The 20013-nt window shown below is 45.6% G+C and overlaps 1 protein-coding gene and 1 long non-coding RNA gene across 4 annotated transcripts in view; one reads left to right on the top strand and one right to left on the bottom strand.

Moving 5' to 3' along the window:
• LOC143422626 (follistatin-like) overlaps positions 1-16160 on the top strand; it is a 55819-nt gene extending 39659 nt beyond the window's left edge. For all 3 annotated transcript variants that reach the window (XM_076893417.1, XM_076893416.1, XM_076893418.1), the window contains 2 exons: positions 11336-11632; positions 15967-16160. In XM_076893417.1, coding sequence (XP_076749532.1) covers positions 11336-11632; positions 15967-16085 — 416 coding nt within the window. In that variant the 3' untranslated portion in view covers positions 16086-16160. The remainder of the gene's footprint in view (positions 1-11335; positions 11633-15966) is intronic.
• Positions 1-20013, bottom strand: part of LOC143422636 (uncharacterized) — a 134988-nt gene that overhangs the window by 107750 nt on the left and 7225 nt on the right. The window lies entirely within an intron of this gene.

The raw sequence follows: 20013 nt of genomic DNA, 5'->3' as shown, positions 1-20013 counted from the left end.
AGACGTTTACCCGTCTGAGAAGAAGGCAGGAGAGGCGAGCCGGTAGATGCAAAGAAGGTTGAGTGCCCCGTGCGAGAAGGCCTCGTGGCACGACTCCGCGCGAGGTATGCCATACGTACCGTCGTTTTTCGACTGCGCCGGAGGGAAAGAGAGAGAGAGAGAGAGAGAGAGAGAGAGAGAGAGAGAGAGAGAGGGAGGATCGAACGGGGTGAAGAGGAGGACGGGCGCAGGGTACACACGCTGACAAAGAAAGAGAAAGAGAAGGGGACGTCGACGACCGGGAAACCAGAAGAGAGTCCTGCATATGCAGGGAGGGAAAAAGGAGGAAGAGAAACGCTGGGAGAGGAGGGACAAGAAGATGAAGCCGAAGAGAAGTTGGAAGAGGAACGGAGCTGATGGAAAAGACAGAGGGGACCAGGTGGACGAGTGAGACGCGGACATATTTATCCGGGATTCCGCGAGCAACAGATCTCGCGGATACCCTCCCGCTCTGCGAATGGCGTCGCGAGACGACACGTCTTGGATTTCAATCAGAAAAATATCAGTCCTGCTCTATGAGGCGCGCGTTCGAGCTTCGAAATTGATTGAAGCGTTACTCCGGTTTAAAAGCCTGATCCGAGGGGTTGGATTACGCCGCGGATGGCACCGGTTGTCTATCATTGTGTGACGAGGTAATAACGGTGATGCGGATCTAACGGTATTACTGTGTTTATCTACGCGTATAATCACTACCCTCGCGTATCATCTCCGCCTTCCACTTTTTTCCCGCGCGTTTAAATTTCCCGTAAACGCCTAATCTAATGATACTGATCGTGCGCTCTGCGTTTCGCGAGACTGATGACGCGACTGATAACGCAATCTAATGATTGCGTTTTAACGTGGCCTGGCGATGGTCGCCTAAGAATATGCAGTTTTCGTATTACCCCTTAATCGCTGGTTACGCGGGATTACATCTCTTTGATACAGGGTGAATCTGTCTTGCGATTAGACACATGTCTTAGTCGGCAGTGGGCTACTATTATCATATCAGCTATCGGATGTCTATTGTAGCCACTTGGGAGCGCCGCGACCCATCCAAGTGAAGTGAACCGGATCCTGAAAGGTGATAAAATAGCAGGTGATTCGAAGAAAATGTTGGTCAAAAGAGTAGAAGACGACGTACGTACCAAAGGGGTAAAACAGAAGCACGATAATCTAAGAAATGTAAAACAAATAGTAATCTTGGAACTCGTTGGAAACCATTGTCTATTTTCTTGAAACTATACTTTGGAAATATAAAAAAAAGTAGCAAATTTAAATGATAAAATATATAATTATGCGCCAAGCGAGGTGTTTCTAGCTAGAAAACTGCATATCCGGAACGTCTGTCTCCCTAATTCAACCCTATCGCTGGCACAGCTGAGCGAGCACGATCCGGGCCGGTCCCCAGTCGAATTTCAGCCGTGGTCCCGCTAAAAAGACGAAGCCCGGTTGACACGAGAGCGGCCCGGGGCCCTTTTCGAAAGTCGATGTTTTTCTCGTGGTCGGAGGCGCGTTGCGCAGCCTTTCCTCGTCAGTAACACCGTGCACGGTGTGGCATGGTGTCTGGTCACCGGCGAACGGCGTGGCGTTCGTGCCAAGCTCTTCTTTTTTCGCCTGACTTGTGCAAGATCTGCCCTCCTCGTTTTATCCGCCAGCCCGAAACCTTCCTCTCTCTCCCTCTCTCCCTCTCTGTCTCTCTCCACATCTTTCTCTCACCCCGTGGCATCAGCCACGTTCGTTCGTTGGGAGTTCCTCGCAACCATATCAACGTCCACGTCTCGACATCGACATTCACCGGCGCATGCCTCCGCTCGAACGCTCCTACCCCTCTTGGGGCCCGCGAGCCGAGCCCTCCTTCCCTCGCACGCACGCTTCTATCGCTTGACAGAGCAAAAGCGAAGCTCCCAGCGCGCATGCCCGAGCAAACAAGCGGAAAGAAGGCCGGCACGCCGGTCCCCACCATCCCGTGGTCCCACGTACGATTTTCGGTCCTCGCCGCTTATCTCCGGTCCCCCTTATCGGCCTAATTGGCCGCGACCGCACAAGTGTCACGTCACAATTGGCCGATCGACGCTCGAACTTACATCACACGTGTCCCTACATCCTCCCCACCTCGTCGACCTAACTCCTCCCAGAAACTTCGCTTTTCCTCTGTCCACCACCTACCAACAACCCTGGTGCACACCTCGAGCTCCCCTTTCTCGACACGCGCGACCTTCTCTCTAAGTCCGCGGGGCCGCGACGCACGTCCTCCGTCTCAGCCGCTGTAAACAACCGGCTGGAACCGCCGCGTCTCGCCCGTATGCAAACCGCGCGCTCCCGTGAACGCCCGTGACTGCGTTTTACATATATCGCTGTGGTAACGGGCCGATGCGAGCCGCATTCGACCGCGACCGCCGCGAAATCCGCCCGGATCCCGCCGTCCCGTGGACGACGCGCGGCCGCGACCCGACGCGGCGACGACACCCAGACTACGAGAACGTTCTGAACGCCGGTGGCTGAATATTCCGATTGGATAACTGTATACATACATTCGACGCACGCCGCGACGTCGCGCCCATCGCCGCGGGGAATTCTCCACGAATTTGCCTTTTAGCTAACGGGGATGCGACGGGCAGATGCGCGGGGATGTATATTGATGCAACGTATCGACGGCAGGAATTCGTATGAGATCCTGCGCGCCTCCCGCGGTACCAGCTGTTCGACGCGTCGAATGTATGAATGTGTATTGTACTCGCGAAAGAAATGATGTTTCGAAGGGTATTCATAGTATCTCGTCCATGGCGGATGTTATATCTGACGTATTCCATTAATCGTAGCTTCCATTTAACGCAAATTCAGTAGCGTACTCCTAGGACACACGAGGCATTAAGACCGCGACTTATCGCTTAATCTTCCTAGCAATTAAACGGTCGAGAAGCGTTGCTACGAGTTCATTGTACTGTAATAGAGCGAGTAGAACTTTGAGTATGACACACCAGAGAGATAACACTTTGAATAATTATTTCTAGGATTGGAGGAGTAAGATGGACACGGAGAAGGGAAGAGAAACTTCTATCTAGCCTTAAGGGGTGTTTTCATTAGGGACAACCGAATTGTAAGCGAATAAAAAATTGTTCCTTGCAGGGTATCGAGAAGATCGAGCTCTCTTGTAGAAACGATGAAGTTTAATCGGTTTCGTTTTTCATGCGACTCGTGTGTGGTTGATCGAAGAGGCGAACCGTTGACGAGACGCTGTCGATGCTATGTGGTAGGTGGGAAAGTGTCGTGATTGCAATGTGCGACTCTTAACGTTTGACCCGTCGCGGTTTAACGCTTAACTGGCGGGACGCGTAGAATTGCGCTTTACATATGTAAAGCGTCGAACGAGGAACATGTCGATCCGTCTTTATGGACGGAATGCGTATCAGTTCAGATAAATACATCCGCGATCGGATACATGCATGTATAAATGTACTTTTCCTAGCAATTAGTGGCCATTGTTTCGATGGCTGGTCGTATTTCGTGCGCGTGCCTCGCATTAAGCGTCCACCAGGGTATCTGTACTTGGTATTTAACTGAAGAATTTTTCGAAAAATTGTCGTACGAACGTATCGCAATTTTCATTCCTGGTTGGCGATGGTAAATTCGTTCTGATTGTTCTCGTTTTGATTCGGTCGGTTTGGTTGTTCGATGCAAAATGACGTGAGAATCGAAGGTCGCATTTAAAGCGAAAACCAGAGGCGTGATTATAAGGTAGAGAAGGTCGTGTTTTGCACGCAGATCCGACACATTTTTACGTTAAGTAAATAAGTACCTGCTAAATGGAAAGGATGTTACTCTTGTTTCGCACGGAAAACGATCTGTAACGTGTTCTTATCGTTCGGAAACTGCCTTTTATGTGCGCGAAACGAAAAGCATAGAAACGTTCTAATTATACCCCTCGATACTTAGGCTCGAAACTTTGTTGCGAATAATTCATTATTCTTCGGAGGAAACACGTAGCTACATTGTACGAGCGATAATTCTTGTTTCTGCACTCTTAATGTGCTGGCTAAACCGTTTTCTACTGTTGGTCAGAGACCTCTTTCGCATATTAACTCTTATCGAGGTGATTTCATTTTAGTTAAGATGACAGTCGAGTGAATATAAATCAAAGTACACACAATATTGTCAAATCTTTTCGCTACTAACAGACATCAATACCTTTTCTACTTTTATAAATGAACATGTATATACTTCTTCACGAACCACGAGACGCATCGTACGACTCGAAACTGAAAAACAGAATCAACATCGAATGAAACACTCGGAAAGCTCTGCCACAAAGGTACTCGAGTACTCGTACTCTTTCTTACACCGACGTCCTAACAATGGCCGAGTGGAGGACGAAATCCTCGCTTGGAGTGTCCCCAAAAAATCATAAAAGAGTCCAGCCACAGTCTCCGTCGTCTCCTTTCCTCTCTATTTTCTCGTTGCGCCGAAGTTTCGATGGCTCGTCTCCCCGCGATCTGTCGTCCCGGGTGTTCGACGCGTCGAGGCTTCTCCGCGCTCGATGGAAGCCTCGAAAAATGGCGAGAAGACAGGCGAACGGGGGAAAAAGGAGCGGCGAAAGAGGCGCGCGGACAGCCGCGAAGTCGTGGAAGAGAGGGTGCGCGCGAGGGACAGGGAAGTAAATAAGTAAATAAACCAGCCGGCTTAGCGAGGAGGTGTCGCGATGCAAATAATCGTCTTCCTCGAGGATCCGAGGCGCGAAAGCGCACGTGTCTGTAAATATGCATACGGTAATACGTGCGAGCTTTTCCCAGTCCCTCTCTTTTCTTCGTCGCCGCAGCCCCCGGGCCCCGCCGGTCCGGATTCTTTGATATTCTCGGACTTCTCTCGCGCACACACGCGCTGCCATCTTCTCCACCGAGCCAGCACAGGCGTTAAGTAATTTGCTTATTTCGTTTTGCTCGCCGCTAATAGCTCCTCTATACAGCGCCACGATTTCCGCGCGCATCGATGTCTGGCCGTTTTCTTCTTCCTTCGTTCTTCCCTCCGCCGCTACCATCGGTCGAGACCCGATGACACCAAGGGAAATTGTCCGTTTCCACTGGGCAGCGGAGAGATTGCGGTCGACGGACACGGTTCGAGGTGGGACGACGAGATTTCGTCGTTCGTTGTTCCTGTGGTTTCCTGTCTTTCGAATGATAGACGTCGTATTCTTGCTCTCGAGAGGGAACGTAAGAAGGTGCTGTCTAGGGTTGTCTCCTGTGTTGCCTTAATTTTTTTCGTTTTTTAAGTAGTACACTTGCGTTCGAAAGTAGTGGAACGTTTCGATTTAACTGTAATCGTATCCATTATGGACTTTGCAGGTGTTACGGTACGTTGACGGTAGAAAATGGCTGGTCTACGAACTTCCCTTGAAAACCCATCGAGGAAGCGATTATGACACATCGAAAACCGTTTAACCGCGCCGATTTAGCGAATCACGATTATAATTGAACAAGTGCAGCTGGTAGGAAGGAAATATAGCGTAGTAACGAACAAAGGAGAATGATTTTATCCCCGGATCGTTAATTACGGGGCTAAAAACTGGTTCCTCCTGCTGACGTGTCCATTTAATGCCGTTGCTAATTAATTATGTCGGATCCCTAAGAGAGAACTCTAGCCACGGATCCGAGGAACGGTTCTATCCGTCGCTTTGTTGCGACTGGTAAAACGAGTTCCGAAAAGGATATCCTTTGAGCCCCGCCATGTTTCCCTCGGATCATCAATAACCGTGTCCCATTAATTACGATTGACGCGCGTGTCTCTACGGATGTTGCCGCGACATGCGCAAAATCGATCCTTTTACCGTTTGTCGGAGTAATCGTATAAAGGATTTCGACGCGTTTCAAGTGAAATGATATGCCTTTTAAACGTAGAACAGCTGAATTATAGAATTGAACATTGATACGGATAATTGTCAGAGATGGAATTGAAGTTGTGCGAAAAACGAGTATCAACGCTTCGAAGGACATTGTTCGATCGAACAGAGCCGAAGGTTCGGGTATTCTTTTCGCTGGCATACTTAACGGAATGCGATTTCAACTCTCTAGCAAGGGGACCGTTTTAAATCGCACGAATAACGGCGTAGGCGTGCAAAATACACCACCGTAAATTACGCTTAATTTATGGAGGAAAACAAATAAATTTCGCCGAAAGAATTTGTTCGGTACAGGGTTATTACGTGTTCCTTAACTTAATCGCCTAATAAACGGTTCATTCGTCTGCCGGCCATTTCTCATTTCCCCGCTCTTTTTCTTCTTGTTCTTTTTCCGTTCATCCACTCCGTTTCTCTGTCATCGCAATTAACATACCGCCATCGCGCGGTATTTATAGCCTGTTGAAAAAAAAAAACATCCGACGCGCGGGCATTAAAGATTATTTAAAATTCAATTAACCGCAATTGAAATAATTCCAGTGCAGACACTCAATCTGTATGTCGGGCCATTTTCTCGATAGCTAATGAACAGGTGACTTTTATGCGCTCGAACTATAGAAATTCGCTCGTTTTAATTGCAATCAGAGAGTTAATCGATTAATTGTTTGTTTGCGTCTCGCGCTAAACGTTGTACAAGATGTTTTAACCATCTGATCGTCGTCGAACGAGAATGGCGATTCTTCGTGTAAAAATAAATAAAGAATATCGAATGACGATTACGAATGAACCGAACGATTTAGAAAATTTCTCAAGCACACGTGTCACTTGTAAGTTTCGAGTTGTCAGACATCCGATGTTCCCGCGATAAATGGTAAATGAAAAATACTCCAAGCGCCAAACGGCCGTTCGCAATTTAACAAATGTCCACGATTTAATTTACATTATAAAAGCAATATTTTACGATAATTGTCTAAATCGCTTTGAAACGACACTGACGCAAATGGTATTTCACAATACCATTAACTCGTCGTTTATCGCCGTTCACTCCGCGCGGCGAACACCGTCTGCCGAGTAAATAAATGCATGAATAAGACAATGTAACGTATGAAAGACGAAGCGTAATTCTCTTTAACGAGCACGTGCTACACGAACATATGCCCGTTCAGCGGACTACAATGCTTCTACGTATACGTAATGGCCGGCCGCGTGCATTCCTTTTTGCGTTGACCCTCGTCGCGCACGTGAATCATAAATCATAACCGCGTTATATCGCGGATTCGCGAACAGCCGAGCATTCGTCGAAGGCGTCGTTGGGTCCTTTGCAAATTTACAGCTCTATTCAAGGGTTCCCGAGTGGCGAGCCGCGGTATTTGCTTAGAAGACGATCTCCACGACTCGACGCGATACGTCTGCGGGACTCGCGAGTTCGAGGCGCGTCTTCGGGTAGATCGCAAAAGGAAATTCGATTAACTGCGATTTTACTTTCTTTTGGACTACGTTTCAGTGGTGCATTACCTTTGAATAGTAATCGCACTGTTCCCAAAAGATAATTTCTTCTCTCGAGCAAACAGAGCTAACGATTTCCACAAAAATGGTAAATAGCCCGCTGGAATTAAATTTCTATCGTAACAGTCGCTAGATTCTACTTTGCACTTCGCGCACTATAAAACGAAGGTATTATCGCTGAGTAAAAGTGGAACGAATTGTTTTTAAAAGAGTTCTTCAATCTTCCGAGAGAGCATAGAAATTCGCGGCAATCGTCCGTTCCGGGAACCGCAAGTCGTAATCGATTCTCTTGAAAGGAAGCGTAATGCAAACATCGCTAAACAGACTTGATAAACACTCTTTCTTTTATTTTTTTTTTTTCACCTCCTTTTTATTTCCTCGAGCGTCTCTCATTATATAATTACGAGTACCGTGAATGATTCGCCTTAAATGTCAAAAGCGGCGACGCGTCGCGATTTGCCGTATCGCCGTTTGACGCGTAATGACTAATGGCTGAGAAACGGAGTGTAACGTTATGCAACGCCGTGCGCCGAGGGTCATTGGTCATTTAACTTGGCGCAGCATTGACACGATGTAGGTGCTGATTGATGCACGGAAACGTGGGGGAATCGACGTGATCACCTTGATATCTCTTTACCGGTACGAGCACCTTACCAGGTGACAGGTAAGATATTTTACTTAAGCAGCGTATCCTTTCACGCTGTCACTCCGTTTCGTTGACTCGCAACACCCCTTTTTACGGCGATTTGCATCGCGACACTGCGCTGCTATCTTTCGTCATAGAAAAAGAACGTGAAACATTTTTCGGATATTACACGAGATTTTCAGAAAAGCTGTAAAATTCGTAAAAAGAAATTCGTTTCGTACAAGAACAGAGAGGTCCGTCAACCTGAATCTTACAGTCAACGCACGTGCACCCGACAGATTTGCAGAACTATTCTTTGTCTAAAAAATACAGCCTCGCATTATGCAAAATCTCTATTCCACGAATGGATACTTTCAACTTATTCTCACGCGAACTCCCACTCCCCGTCAGATCGTATCATCATCAGACTAAACAGCATTTAATTAAAAACGTGGAATGCGTTGAAGATTTTCCAACAATTCCGCGAACAGCCAGAGCGTATGAAAGAAATAGATAATATCGAACGTAAAGGGAAGAAATATCGAACGACCGGCATTGTTCACCGCGCTCTCCCATACACGCGTTCCCATATATTTTTCTAATAAAGATGTAACGGTGTGTTCTCATTAGCGTAATGCTCTCCGTAGTACAATTTGCGTAATGTGTCCTGATAAATTCAATTGCTCTGGCTAGGCGTGTTCGTGCGTCCCTCGATGCGTGCATAAACTAACAACGTAACGCCGGGGCAGCGCGTAACACGGGCAGCAAGATCCAACGTCGGCCGGGGTTCCATATACATAAAAGTATACGCCCGCAGCCTAAGCGTCTTGTCTAACCGCAAGGATCGCGTTACGGAGCGTGAATCACTTAATATTAATCTAGTACAGCCACGTGGTACGGGAGTCGCACAGACTACAACTACAAACGCTGGGGTGATACGATGATTGCCTCCGATCGTGGCTTACGCGTGCACTAGGAACCCTAGACCAGACAAAGAATGTACGTCCGCCATTTTCTACGTCAGACGTCCGGCAGACACAAACAAATATATCTTCGACGATGCTCGAGGATAATTGATATTCAACCGTGATGCGTGGTAGACGTACAGGGTGTTCTATAACTGTCCAAGTGTGTACAGGATGTTGTTCTTCTGCTCGACGGAACGAACGAAAAGCCTCGGGACTACGCTCGGCTGGCTTACAGCTGAACTTCACTTGAGAATCTTTCGCTTCGAAGTCGAGTGATTATTTAGTTGATCTTGTGTTGGGTATTTTCTTCTATGGTATAAATCTGAGCTCAGGGTGAATTGAGCACCTTGTACCATTCGTCTTTAATATAATTTAATTTGCAAATATGGTATTAATATTTTTATCGGTAAGAAAAATGTGATTTATGATACGAACGATCGAAGAATTTACTCGTATTGTATTCCTAGTTCCTAAGGGATGCTACATTTTAAATAAGATGGCTGAGATAAACTATTTCCTCTTTAAGTTTCAATGAAAATTTGAATTAGATTAGAAGAGAGAGAGCTTTCAGAGCGAACTGAAATTCCTAGTGAAACTTTGTCAAGGTTCGAGCGAGGAAATTCCAGAGTAGTCCTGTCGGGCCATTAGGCGCGCGAATTATTCGGCGGAAGGTGGACGGGCGAATGCACGAATTGCGTAACGTTTCATCGGGTCGCGTACGCGTCGACGACTGGCAGGATGAAAAATGAGCAATATATTACGCGATTCCCCCCCGTGAGAAGTGGGCCATTGACCCAAGTAGGTGTAACGACATATTATTGCAGTAATCGCGTCTGCGAACGAGTCACCGCGGCGAAACTGTCGGCCGGACGAAGATAGAGCGTGTCTAATTCGACGATTGAACCTGTCTCTCGTTTTTGTCCCGTCGCAGTTGCCTTCTACCATTAGCCCGTTCCTTTTAAGTGCCACTCGTTATTACATAACGTCCACGTTCCCTGGCAATGGTGCGCGTACGCGAAAATCAATCCGACATCCGTGACTTCGGCCGCCGCTCGATCTTCCGCGATCGGCTCGATCCATCCGCCGTTCGCCAAGGTCGCGGCACAAGGAGGAATCGTGAACTCGCGTTTTTCAGTCGGCCAGACTTTACGCTTCGAGAAAGGAACGTCTCCTCGTCCGCGTGTGAATCTTTTACATATTAATCTTGCAACGATAGTTTTTTAAAACTAAATGTGTAATCGAAATTTATTGAAACACCTTCGTCTAGTTTAATTTACAGCTATGAAATATTGCGTTTCCTTAGCTTTCCTTTTTCCTGCATATTGCAAATACGTCATGTTTGTACGTATCGAACAAATAGTCGTTTGTTTTTACGTTCAATGAAAAACGTATGTTTTTCTATATTCTTGAAGAATTCCTCCTACTTTGGATTTCGCAAGTGCTTTTCTTCTATGAGACGTTTGTGCAATATAATCGCACAGCCTTTATGGCGACTAAATGCTATCTGCAATTAGCTTTTGAGTGCTCTTTGATAGCGGCGTATAAAATGAACCACGCATATACTTATTTTACGATTTAAGGCGCGCAGCAATTAAAGATCGAGCTTCGATAGAAGGTTTCTTGATTGCGCGAACATATTTTTTCCCCCACAGTTTTTACGCCGAGTAATCACGTGAAGCGCAGCGCGAGCGGCTAAAAAGAAAAGCAGAGGTTGACTTAATTCACTTCCGGTTCGTATTTTCTCGACGGAAAAAAGAGAAACGAGAAGGATCCTTCGATGTTCGAGTTACATCATCAGACCGAAAGAAAAACAAAAAGGAGGAACAGGAACAGTTATGCAAACAAACCGATTCGCTAACTCGAATTAATACCACATAAACAAGTTCGCAAAACACACATCTCCAGACACATCAGCATACATCAAACTTACAATCTCATCCATCAAAAAACCCAACCAGGACCAAAAAGAATACGAATTTGCTCGCGGGATTATCGGAATGAATCACCAGAAAAAATTCCATGCTCCCGTTGTTTAACCCTTAAGCACTCGCGCCATTACTTCGCGTGGCACTTCTAGGACTCTCCAGGACTTTAAAATTAATTAAAGAATATTTAATTAATCGCTACTTTCCGACACGAATAATTTCCTCGTCAAATAATAAAATATCTCCAAAAACAACAATATTTATACAATTAAATAACACGCGTCGCTTTTCCACGGTTATGCAAAACTTCCAAAGTGAAATCAGAAGTGGCAAAAGCTTGTCGCGTTCGACGAAACTATTCCGACCAACGTAATGAGAACTGTTTCTTTGCTCGTTTTTGCAGCGAACGCGGACTGCACGACGATTCGTTGCCGCGAGGGGCAGACGTGTCTGTCGGAGATGAAGTCGGGGCGGCCGCGTTGCGTGACCTGCACCTATCGTTGCCCCCGGAAGCGGGAGCGCGTCCGGAACCGGACGCACCGTGATCGGGACCTATCCGCGACCATGTTGTGCGCCACGAACAACATCACCTATCCCAGCTGGTGTCACATCGTCAAGGACGCCTGCGTTACTGGCTTCGTCCTCGAGACGCGACACGCCGGCCCCTGCAACGCCTACGACACTTCTCCTCTCTATATCGGTAAGTCCTCGACACGCGATTACGTAGATAACGCGCGCTGTTGGTCAATGAATACCGCATCTGGACCCGGTTCGTTCAAAGTAACGTCTAATCGAGTGGCCATCCTCGACACCTCCTGCGTACGGAGGGGACCGTTAATGGAGTTCGATTATTTAGCACAGGAATTCTGTATCCTGTATATTTTACAGTTTTGTCGTCGTCGCTGAGAGTCCAAAAATTAGCGTCTACGAGTGAATTCTCTTGAACGTTGAAACAGTTCGACATTTTTAGCCTGATAAGCTTTCTAATCGCGGAGAGTCATCTTCTGATTTTTTCTAACAATTTTCATGTGTATGTATTGCGGTGTTCTTATGTGGAATATTCGAACAGAAATTCGAGATTAATAAACTTTCGTAGTATATACGTACACTGAATCGCATGAGCACCAATTACGGTTACACTTTGCATACTGCTTTTTTATTAACTGGTTTCTGTCCGTGAAACGCGACTCAGGTGAAAAGTCACCACACCGTGCCGAATCACTGCAACCATAAACTTAAAAAAAGAGGTTACGTGAAATCGAAACGATGGTAAAGCAAGCCTTCTTATGTGCGTCACGCAGACAGTCCGCTGTCACAAAATTCCTTCTTTGGGGCTGGCGGGTTTCGAATTTTCGCTCGGACAAGCCAATGTTTGCGTTTCAGACAACTGTAAATAATTTCGTTCATCCTACTACAAAATTCGAGTTGTCTGTTGAATTTAAATGGTACAAATTATCGATTAATCCTCAATTAAGTTCAGAAATACACGACTGGCTCTTAAATCGACATTAAAATTCTCGAATCCAAACTAAACGCTCCTGTACATCATTCAAAAAATGATGGACAATTATCCCCCAAATTCAATTGAATTAGAATGTACCCCCCAAAAAAAAACGTTCGCGTTTTCAAGTATTTCTCCAAAAACCAATCAAACGAGTCGATCTTTGGACGTACGATCGACGTAACCTACTGCGAACAGTCGGACAGCAGAAAATAAACGAGGCGAGAGAAGAGGCGACCCGAAAAGAGGTTAAAAAAAAAGAAAAAAAAAGGAGGAAAGGGATGAAAACGCGACGCGTCGACTCGTTTTTCATCGAGGATCGGTCCTCGTCTAGCGGACGGTAACAGCTCGGCCGTCGGCACTTCCATTCCGATTTGATTTCGCGTTCAGCGGAGGATCGCCGATGCCGAGGTGCCGCGTCGAGGTTTCCCATGCAGTGATAAAGCGGGATACGCGTCTGGTCATTTATCTATTTCTCTCGGAGGCGTGGGCCATTCACGAGCCGTCTGCGGACCGAGCGATCGTCGTAATCCAGCCTGGAATTCGCCTTGTCCGAGTCGCCTCTGAGAATATACGCGCCCACGCGGCCGCCCGTTAAACACAGTCAATCGCGAAAACCCGGAGGAGAGCTAGCCGTGGAATTCTAAAGTTCCGCTTGGCGATGCCTCCGCGTCGCGCTTCCTATTGTTGTCGCGTTGCCACACCGGTCTCCGCGGAATTTCACGAATCCTCCACCAATGCATTACACGTCGATACGTTTTCTGTTCTAAAGAATAAGGGAAACTTGGATTGTTCCTATCATAGTCTGTTCGATTAAAAAAGAATTAATCTGTTAACGATCACAAGGAAGAATGTAATAAGTCACGGGTTCCATGCTTTTTTTTGTGGGAAAGAAATAATGAAGTTCTTCTACGAAGCTTGTATTATCCAAGTAGTGCTTTTATTTATTTTTCAGATCAATAAAGAAAAGCGTGAATTCAATATTCATTAGTTTGGGATTTTCGTGTTCGTACAACAGACTTCAGAAGCGATCGCAGAAATTCGCTGAGAAATTAACGAAGCTTGATTTCAGCAGCAATCCTTTCGCTTCTTTCAGCCGATGAAAAGCTCGGCTATTCTTTTGCCCATGCGTGCACGTTTCTGTAGAAGTAGAAACCTGTTGCACGTCGCGCATAAACGGGAAGCTTTACGCATCGGCCTCTATCATCCTGAATTATTCTGACTTTTATTTCAGGCACGGTCCACGATTTTTTCAAGCTCCGATAGAATTTATGAAATGTGAATTTATTGCTGTGTACTCTACGCTTGAAATCGCTTCGTCCTAGCACGAATATATTCTAACATCAGTTACTATCTCGTTAACGTTGCAGATACATATTATTTATAACTTTGTTGGTATTTCGTATCTCGAACTTTGTCGTTTTATATAAAATCGCACTTTTATAGAATAAAATTCACTCAGCGAGCGTTTCTGTGTTTGAATGTGCCAAGTTTAAATGGTTTTATAATTTTCAAATTGCGATACTTTGATCATTTGTGTCGCGCATAGAAATTTATACAAAGGGACCCACGAGGGTGCTCTAACACTGCTTTGAACGGCAATTCGAAAAGAATAATCGCGATCGTATTTTCATATATGGCATTTTGTACGTGTATCATATCATATGTCACATTTGCCACGCATTTACACATTCAACGATTGTTCCTGCGCACAATAAACGCGTAGAGTACGTTCCTTTCTCTGAATTATAATGGACGCCGTTGGACGCGAGGTTCTTTCATGCCGCGTACGGGTATATATCGTAATTACACCAGGAAACGATACAATGACGGTTCACTGTTACGCAAATTATAAGTAGAGATCGTAATACGTACGCGTGAACGGTAGCTTTTGAATAATTTACATTGTCTTTACGTAGCAAACCATAAAGACGGTCTAACGGTACCGCGTTTGGGTTTTGCCGGACTGAACGCCTGGATAATTTCAGTATGTACTTCGGTAACATCGTGCGAATAAAAAGAACGTGTAAAATGTGGATTATTCGTGATGATAAATCAATCAAAGATATATTCATTGCAATTGTTACAACTACTATTTTCATTTCTCAATATATCATCACTCTAAGAACCAATGGTGACTTTCTACCCCTTTATCAGGCTGTATTGCTTGTCTTGTGGCAATAATACGAACGTACGATTCGATATGTTGCAAGTAAGTTCCAAGAACTACTTCGTGTCGATAGCTTGACAGTAATGTCACATGGCGGTGCTTGACAGCATCGTCAGGTGACAAGACCAAGAAAAAGAAGGACGAAAAAGACTAGTAACAATGTGGGTAACGAATCGATCGTGGGCTTAACTAAAAGAACACCGTTTAAAGGTCAAATGCAACCATCGATTTAGCATGATTCACTCTTATTTCTTATGTTATAAACTGCAGAGAATGTGTATCCGTAATCGAGTGCAGAGTATACCTACTCGAACGATTCGTAAACTCTTCAGCCATTTTACCATCACATCTCTCTCCCTCTCGACTTCCGCGTCGACAATCGCGGACATGCTTTTTCTTTTTCACAGCAACCTGAACTCAGCCAGTATATCCTCCGATCGTAGAAAAGAATGCCGTGATGAAATTAATCGACGCGTGTCATTTACATTTGAATTCCTCGTCCGCTCACGCGTCACGTCATCGATCAACTCGATTGATATAACAGCGAGCTTAAAGGTAGAGGAAGAGAAGAAACGTACGAAACCAAAGTGTAACCAGTTTAACGGTATTCATTATCGCCCACGATGCAACGGATCGTGTGTCGCGACGTAAAAAAAAAAAAAGGGCCCGAGAGGTAAAAAAAGAAGAAAGCTCGCGTAGCGCGATTCGCTACGGCCGCTCGGGGTACTCGCCAGCGACGGGGTCAGGTTCGATACGTGCTCGTGAATCCGAGTCAATTCCAATACAAAACTGTTTCACTTTATTGGATTCGAATGCTACTCGTGAAAGGTGATATTTTGTGCTTTATATTTGCGGAATACTCGGATTATATTATACAAGCCGATCTCGAATCCCGGAACGAGCATCCGCAGGGTTCGAGTATTCACTTGCTGGTATTTCTTTAAATTTCTGACGATCGAATCTTTGGTAAAAGTAGCAGTGCTCGAATCTTGGAAAATAGCACGCTGCTCGTCGCATATCGCAATCCTACAGAGCGATTCCTGTTAATATCGCACAAAATATCGACTTCGATCTACTTACAGGAGACTCGAGCGATAGCTGTTTTTTCTTTTGTTAGACACCAAGTCCGTTACCATAAATAACTAAAATAACATCACGGACAACTGGCTGCGATGTTGAGGAATGCTCGCAATGTACTCGATCCCGGGTCTAACTGTTCGCAATCGTCAGGCGAAGATAGCATCGGTTTCCGCGGCAGTTCGCAGAGATCGAGCCGATACCGAATCGGGCAGCGGGCGCCGTAGGCGGTGGATCCGCCGCGCTGGCTTTAATTTAATAACCACCCTTCCGCCCTTTGTTGCAGAGGAGGACAACACCTCGAGCAACTACGGCGTCGATCTGGCGGACGAGGATGCGAGATTCGAGGACGGCGAATCGTTAACGTACAACGGTCAGACGCACCGTACCCTGGCGTTGTCGTAGCGCGCGATCGATCGGTACGGTCGATTCTGTTCGCCGGGGCGCGAGCCGTAAACAGGTCTCTCTTCCACGGTGCTCGGCGAAACGCGTCGCGGAACCGACTCCCCGATCCCTCTTTCGTCGATCTCACGGCCGATCGGGAGGATGTTCGACGCGGATCACTCGACGATCGCCCCGTCTGATTTCAGCGTAGCCAACGCTGGCTTTGGCAACTCTCGTCGCGACTTTTCCATCGCGCCGATATACTTCCGTCTCGAGCTTCCTCCGCGAAGGGCGCGTCACACGCGGCCCAAAAAGGGGGTGCAACGGGGCCGTTTCGAACGGCACTGGATTCGTGCCGGCTAATCGTAGATTAAGGGCAGATCAGTATTCTTTTTCTCCGTTTCCAGGTGGGTTCTGAGAGGAGACCCCTTGGAACGAAGCGCGCGCAGCGTTCTTCGAAACTCGAAAGGAAGCGGAAAGCTGGCGAATCGAGACTAATTAACACTTTCGCGATTTTCCTCTTCTGCTACCCGGTCGGGAGCCATTCTGGCAGGTTTCTACCAATTGTCGCCTCGATGTATATATACTTGACGCAGTTTCACGCAGTCAGCCGGAGGAAATTGATCTCCCGCGTCGGTGGGGGTGTTTCTCTTGTTCGTTTCAAAGTTCGTTTGTATATATATATATCTTCCGTGAAAGAATTGCTAGAGAAAGCGCGCTGATATTAACGAATCTCTTAGTATGTTGTAGGTAGCTCTGGTCGATCAAATGAAATTACGAATATAGACTCTGCTATATGAATTTAAGTAATGTCGTAAATTGCTGTAAGTATATTGTTTCGTCGTCTGCTTTCTTTCTTCTGCCTTATTAGCGTTATTTCTATTCGCATCAGTTTTAATGGATAATGTACCACAGTGTTCTTTTGTATTAATTTATTATAATGTTAATTAATTTATTGTTCGAAATAATATGAATAAACGAAGTCTGATTGGAGGAACCGTGTAAGCTTCACACGACACCAGCTTTTTCTTTTATTTTTCACGTTTACTTCCGATGGGACACACGGCGAATGGTTCGCCAACGCGCGTAAACGTGTGTACCACGTACACGGTGGCTACAAAATTGATAACGGTACGCGCGCGAGGCGTATGAAACGTAAGCTTCTCGGATATTTTATTGTACTTTTTCTTTCTTTTATACGCGCCGTCTCACTTTAGATCCCAGCGCCCCTCACTGTTTCATAGAATTCTGTACATAGCACGCTCGCCTCGCGTACACAAGCGTTACTTTGTAACATAAATCTCTTTCGTTGGCATTGAGGGATAACATTTGCTAACCTGCGGCATTAATTCACTAATCGAAACGCTGCACGCATCTGTCATTGTTGCAACTATAATCAAACCTAGCCTATCACAGCCATGAGATTGCAATGGCTCCTGGCGGTTAACCAACCTCCGTATCTCTGCCGGCTCTGTTCGCTCGAGACATTATCAATCGCGAAAGTGTTAATGACGGCTCGGAACAACGTCTCACGATCTTTCCGTTGGAATCCTCGAATCAATTAATCCACGTGCTTATTACCATTCGTGTAGAGGCGTTAGATCGTTAACCTAGGACCCGAAGCGAATGCGGCGACACTCGCGGTTACCAATCGGAATTCGCGGCCACGCTCACCAATATTTCGCTTCACGATCTTAATTCGCACAACAACTGACTATCGTTCCATCATCGAAGCTAATTTCGTTCGCATGAAAAGACTGCTCCCTCGTTAACATACTGCGTACAGTTGCACGCGATTCGGTACACCGTGTCCGTCAGGCGGAATGTTTAGGTTGAATCGCGCGGAACGATGCTCGCGTCGTGTGAATGTTATTATCGAAGCTTCGAGTATGGCTGAAGGTAAGCAAATAACCATTGGGAACTCAATTCCGCGACATTTAATCCTGTCACAGTGCAATTTAACGGGGACAAGTGATTTTATGGTTAAAAAGAATGCATCGTTTCAGGTGTACGTGTACGATGAGTGGTATTAACCCTTTCAGACAGTGAATTATAAAATGAATATCAAGTAACGGTGAAAGTACGCAGAAATGCCGCTAGCGAGAATATCGATGCATCGATAGTATCGTTGACATATCGGGAATGAAATTTAATTTGAAGAATTCGAATACAGTAGACTCTCGATAGAACGCGAAATCGTGGAACGCGATTTCTCGTACGATATGGTGAATAACAAAAATGAGATTTGCTATAGAGTCGAGAATTACGCAGCATTGCTGGTTCAATGATTAATATTTGCAAATTTCGGAGCGCATAGCACTAAATGTATTCGTCGCACAGCATTCCTATTGCGAGCGACGCGACGTCAAATCCAGCGCAGCAATCTTCGCTCGCGGATACTGTTTCAAGCAGAAAGGGCTAATAAACACGTAATGTATAGTAGTACGGTTCGAGATACGAGTGTGCTTCGTAACACTGTGAAAGGGTTAATGGCGGCCGAATAAAACTCCGGACGGCAAAAGTGTGCGCAATAAGGAAGTGGCGGACGTCGTATACGGGAAACGTCGGGCGAGGAAATATTTGCCCGCGGCGAGGCTCGACAGGTAGTCGTATAGTTCTTTCAGGAAACCAGCAGGGACTTTCGCGGTGAAATTCTGCCCTTCGAGCGGAAGGAGGAAAATGAAAAACCGGTGCGAGGACGCGCGTTCCACGCGAGTATTCGGTTGCCAGAATCGGATATATCGATAAAACGGATAAGAATCGATGGCAATTTCGAAGATGGAAACGGAAAGACTGAAGCATAAGACAGAGATTAGGATGTAAAGGATTTTATGGCCTTTAATGGCGGATTTTAGAGGCACAGCCGTACGCAATGTGTTGGCATTGTAGATTCTATTCGAAAGGAGTTTCAATTCGACGAGGGAAAAAAACAGGCGGGAACGTTCGTTCGTGAACTGTTAGTTAAGAAATTCTCTCTATCGTATTTATTTATTTATTGTAAATGTCTCTATATGGTTATTGCTTTGTGAAATTTATAATTTGTTATCATCTCGTCGAACACGCGTGCCTGTTCTTCTCGAGCGTACGATCATCAATTCTCTTTATAGTTCCGGGCAATTTCAATTAAGAACCGAACGCTACGCAATTTAACTACATTTTAAAAACAGATATCGATACTCTTATATTTCTTCCATTTTGAAATGCATTAGGCGAATCCGGTATTATGCAACTTCAGTTTAAATTGGTGATCGAGTCTGATGTGAAATGTGTGATTACATCGATCTACTTGTTACGCAACCAATACTCAAACAGGAGGCACGAAAAATGTACGGTCACTTAAAACGCTCATTCGCCAGTTTTTACTAAAAAAATAATCAGAATCCAGTTTTCAACCCCGTCGAATCTACAGACGACGTACCCCGTATTCAAATTTCTAGCCAAGCAGACTCATCGAACCAAGACAGACATTTTGCAATAGAATGTCGTTCAGCTAACTTCTCAGACGAGGAGATTTCGCGTATCTGTTCTCCAATCTTAAAAACCGAACGTTATCATAAAGTAAACATAAATAAGTATACTAATTATTACAAAACCCATCTACTGAAACCTTTTCAAACGCGCACACAGAACTTTATCTTTCATATTTGCTTGAAATTAGATGTTTCAGCTTTTTCTCTAACGAAAGTGGAGACGGCAGATACGCGGAATGCTTCGTGCAAAGCATGGAATTGGAAAGTGAAAATCTGCATTCGAGAATACTCGTTCATCGATGCAAGAGGATCAATCAAACACAATTATCGTAAACGGCTCTACTCGAACGTAACATGTCGTTACTCGCGAGCGATGTCTTTTAAATAACTAGAATTCCACGGCAGCAACGTCGACGTGTATTCGTTATCGGATACCGTGCCCGAGGAATTTTATTCGCCACGAGGTGAAAACGATTTGT

Source organism: Xylocopa sonorina, chromosome 4, assembly GCF_050948175.1.
Source record: "Xylocopa sonorina isolate GNS202 chromosome 4, iyXylSono1_principal, whole genome shotgun sequence".
Lineage (NCBI taxonomy): Eukaryota > Metazoa > Arthropoda > Insecta > Hymenoptera > Apidae > Xylocopa > Xylocopa sonorina.
This window is presented reverse-complemented; position numbering and strand designations above follow the sequence as displayed.